Here is a 4,509-nt window from a genome sequence, read left to right on the forward strand (position 1 = left end):
TGTGCGGCCATGCCGTCCTGGCCCTCGGCCGCTTCGCCCTCGACTACGGGCTGGTGGCAGCTCCCGACTGCCCCGAGACCGCCGTCCGCCTGCGCTGCCCGTGCGGGCCCGTCACCGCCTTCGTGCCCTGGGACGGCCACCGCAGCGGCAACCCCGTCCGCTTCCACAGTGTGCCCGCCTTCGCTGCCGCCACCGGTGGGAACCAGGCCTGCTGCGCTGGGCTCTGGGGTGGGGTTGGTGGTGGCCGTGCTGGGCTTGGGGGCTGGCAGCCTGGCTGAGGGTATCTGGCAAATCCTTCTCCGATTCTGATGTTCTTTGGAGGCCGCCAGGGATGGCATAAGGCATCACAAGCTGCTCTGGCACAGGAGCACTCGAGTCATCGTTGCTATCCCTCCCCTCCCTCGTGGCTGGGTCCCTTCACTCTGTGTGCAAGCCCATAGCTCAGCACAGTTCCCTCTCCTCACCACCCTCCTTTTCTCTGCCCAGACTTGGCCATTGATGTCCCTGGTCACGGGAAGGTGGTGGTCGACATCGGCTATGGCGGCACTTTCTACGCCTTCCTCAGCGCTGAGCAGCTGGGCCTTGATGTGTGCTCTTCGAAGACCAGAGACCTTGTCAATGCGGCGAGCGCGGTGACAGAAGCGGTGAAGAAACAGGTACGGCAGAGAGCTGCGGCACCCCCGTGCGTTCCCTTCGGTGTGACTGCACCAGACCAAGGCCCTTTATTCCCCCCAGACACTCAGGATAGGAGGGAGTCCTATCCTTCCAGCCCCGCGTTGAATTTCAGAGTCCTCCAACCTCACAAGAACGTGAGGAGTTTGCTGTCCTCCTGCTGCGCCTGTCTCTGTTGCTGGAGAAGCAGAGATGGAGACGCAGCAGTGTGGCCTCGTCCCCCTCCTCTGGTCTCTCGAGGAAGCTGTGCTGCATGTACTGCTGACAGGCCAGCTGCTGCGTGCCTTGGTGAACCTGTCTGTGCTGTTCCCAGTTCAAGCTTCATCACCCTGAAAGTGAAGACCTGGCGTTCCTCTACGGCACCATACTTACAGATGGGAAAGATGCCTTCAGTGAGGAGCCCACCACCAACATCTGTGTGTTTGCAGACGAACAGGTACAGAAACGGGCTCTTCCCAGGCACATAAGGCATCACCTTTTCCTGTCCTACATCCACTGCACAGACAAGGGATGCTTCTGCTTCTTCTCAGTTTGGGCAGTGATCATTGCTTTTGCTAACGTTATGTCTCTGAAGAGCTGAGTGTCACTTAACACATGCTGGTTTAGTTCCTAATGACAGGAAGACTACTGCACATCTTCAGTGGTGGCATTTATAAAGGCTTGTACCCATGTCCTGTAGGTAGGAATTTCTCAAGAGTTCAGGGGCTGAGGCAGGATTGCAACATAGTGCATGTCCTAATTTAAGGAACAGTTGCTGGAGATGAACAGAGCAAGAGAGAAAAGAGGGAGTGTAAACTTCTGTCCTTGTCTGCACTGGATAGGGTATCACAGAAATAGCAGGGAAAGTTTTTGTTGGAGTTCCCAGCAGGGAGGAGTGTGGAGCATTGGGACAGACCACCTCGGAAGGTGGCCAGCACTGTGGTTTTGGAGGTTTTAAAAACCAGGCTGTCCAGCAGCTCTCAGTGTAAGGAGAACTGATCCTACCTTGACACGTGGGAATGGGGCAGGTGGCCTCTGCCCCTCCCAGCCCTTTTGCTGTGATGCTGGGAAGGTTTCAAGTACTCCCTAAATAGCCTCAATATTCATTACATCATTCACCCCTACAAGTTTGCCAAAGCTGACTGCAATCTAAAACTACGCCAAACCTGCTTATTTTGTCTTCTCATTAGTGATGTATCTGGATTCAATACAAAACCCTGGGCTAGAGGGGTTTCCCCCAAGCACATATGACGGTGGCAAAGAGAAATGAGGGGAGCAATACTGTTTTCTATTAAAACCCAAAATAATGGAGATGGTTCATCTTCTCTTCTGAATGTAGGTTGACCGAAGTCCGACAGGTTCGGGTGTGACAGCCCGCATCGCCTTGCAGTACCATAAGGGCCTCATCCAGCTGAACCAGACCAGAACCTTTCGGAGCAGCACCACAGGCTCCTTGTTCACCGGGAAGGCAGTGAAGGCAAGTGGCTTGTGCTGGACTTGCCCTCTGTCTTGAGGACTGCTGGAAAAGTGCTGTTGCCTTGGCTCAGGAGAGCAGCAGGAAAAGCCTTTCTGTGCCTGGGGAAGCACGTATGGAAGGAGGGAGATACCTGGGGGATCTTGCCTTCTCACAACCTTCATGCTTCTAGATTTTTTATTAGAGAAGCCAGTAATGGTAAGATCTTGTCCTGTTGCATGGCTTCCCTGCAGATCCTCTCTCGGCCAGCAGGAAAGGACTGGGGTCAGAAAAGGGGCAAAGCTACACTGTGGCAGTGCAAGGGCTTGCAAGCTCAGAGTGGGGGCAGCAGCAGTTGTGCAGATGTGGTGCCCGTGCAGGTGGTAAAAGGTGCTGGGCAGGGCAGAGTACTCGGTGAGGGGTGTCTCTGCGTAAATTCTAGGCAGCACTGGCATTTTGTGGAGTTGAGAGAGTGGAGAACCTGCTGTTGCCTCTGTCTTAATCCTAATCCCTCTGCAGGAAGCCAAGTTTGGGGACTACAATGCTGTCATTGTGGAAGTCTCTGGAGAAGCCTTTTACACCGGTACAGCCACCTTCACTGTTGAAGAGGAGGACCCGCTGAAATACGGCTTCTTCTGCAAGTGACCTGAGGCACTGGGCAGTGGCAGCCTCACCAGTGGTGCTGTGCTTCTCTTCTCCTGTCCGTGTGTTTCTGTTCTGCGTCTCCACATGGCTTGTTGCAATATGCCAGAGCAACAGGGACAGCCTTTGGTGGTGTGGCAGCATGGGCCATGTTCCCCTGTTGTGATTAGCATATTGAGTGCAGTGTGATTAGCATATATGGGCCACTCTGAGAAGCCATAATCTTTTTCTTCTTTTTTTTTTTTTATTTTCATAATTATTCACAGAAATTCACAGGAGCTGATTTTGGAAAGCTGTCTCCAAATGTATGTGCCTTCTCTACATCTGCAAATTACTAATTTCAAAGCCAGATTTCTATTAAACGCCGGCTGAAAACACTGCCTTTATCCTCAAGTTTTCACTCCAAGAGCTTACTTCCAGGAGTCTGCCGCGTGTGTGTCACAGCTGTTAGTTTGAGTTGCCTGCTCTTCCTCCATGCCTCCTGCTCAGCTGACTGTGCTGTGTGGTCTCGTGCCCCAGCTTCCCTGCTCAGGCCTGTCCAGACACCCCCTTAGTCACATCAGCACTGCTAGAGCCCTCATGCTTCCCACTGTCCCTGCTGCTGTCCACTCCACGCTGCTTCCCTAAACCTTCCTCTCTTGCTTGCCTTGGACCATTGGCTCACATATCCCGTGGTTAACTTTCAACAGGAGCTGCTGTATTTGAAGGTCTGACCCATTACGACCTTTGCTTGCTAATTATTTACTGATGATTCTGTCTCAGCCTGGGGGCAGCTTGCGCAGCAGAGTGCAGTCAATCCTTGCTTTGCCAGAGTCCCTCAAGGGAAGATTGCTGGTAGAAAAACCAAACCAAGCCCTGGGTTGTAGACAAGCATTTGCAGTTGCAGAAGCAGAGCTTCAGACCACTCATGGCCAGTGATTTCCCCTGTGTCTCTGGACAAAATAGTGTTCGTTTATTGAAGACACTTGAGGGAGTGTGCCTTGTTAAAATGAAACATGAGAATGATCATCTCCCAGTAGCTCATGCAGCAGGAGGAAGCAAGTCACGCTGGAGAGCTTGGAGAAGGTTGGCATAGAAAAGACTGGGAGGAATTTCTTCTGTCAACTTGAAAATTGTAACTTTGGAACGGGAAAAAACAAAAATCTTCTCATTCAGAGAATGGCTGTGCTGCCAACAGAGGGTTTCTAGGTTGACATCTGGGGCTCTTGCTTCCCAGCTTTCCTGTAACCCCCAGATAAATCCCGTACAGCCTCTGGTCTGGGAGAGCAAGAAGTGACACGCTTCCTCCGTGATGGAGCAAACTCCTCCGCGTTTTCCAGGCTGCTGGGCATCTCCCTTGTGACCAGCCCCCCAGCCTGGCTCCTGGTGAAGAGCTGGGGCAGCAAGTCACGAAACCCAGCACAGAAGGGCCGGAAGCTCCTCAGCCATGAATTGGGTCAAGCCTTCGTTATCTATTCACTATCCCCATCCCTAAGAAATGTTTCATGGAGGTGCAGGCAGCTCCAGCGTGGCAGAGAGTGGTGGGCCCAGGGTCCTGGTGGGAGGCCTTGGCCTGACCGCTCAACGCCTCGGCTTGTGAGACCCCAGCCCGGAGAGACTCTGCCGGAGCGACTGGGGGTAGCGGGGCCCTGCCCCTTCGTGATGGGCGGCGGGGCCAGAGGGGAGAGGGGCCAGGAGGGGGACGGGCTGTGCTCAGCTGCCGGGCTCTGAGGGGAGAGAGGCCCCGTGAGATGAGGGGCTGGGGGGTGAAGGGGGGCGCACTC

The 4,509-nt window shown here is 53.9% G+C and overlaps 1 protein-coding gene across 1 annotated transcript; it reads left to right on the top strand.

Annotated features, from left to right (window-relative positions):
- Positions 1-2: 2 nt before the first annotated feature.
- Positions 3-3,139, top strand: L3HYPDH (trans-L-3-hydroxyproline dehydratase; the record flags this gene model as incomplete). Its single annotated transcript, XM_026849225.1, has 5 exons — positions 3-195; positions 487-656; positions 986-1,108; positions 1,991-2,128; positions 2,624-3,139. Coding segments are annotated over 5 exons (750 nt in total), but the record flags the coding sequence as incomplete, so codon positions are not given.
- Positions 3,140-4,509: the final 1,370 nt, after the last annotated feature.

Source organism: Athene cunicularia (genome assembly GCF_003259725.1).
Source record: "Athene cunicularia isolate RWA chromosome 5 unlocalized genomic scaffold, athCun1 chr5_part1, whole genome shotgun sequence".
NCBI lineage: Eukaryota > Metazoa > Chordata > Aves > Strigiformes > Strigidae > Athene > Athene cunicularia.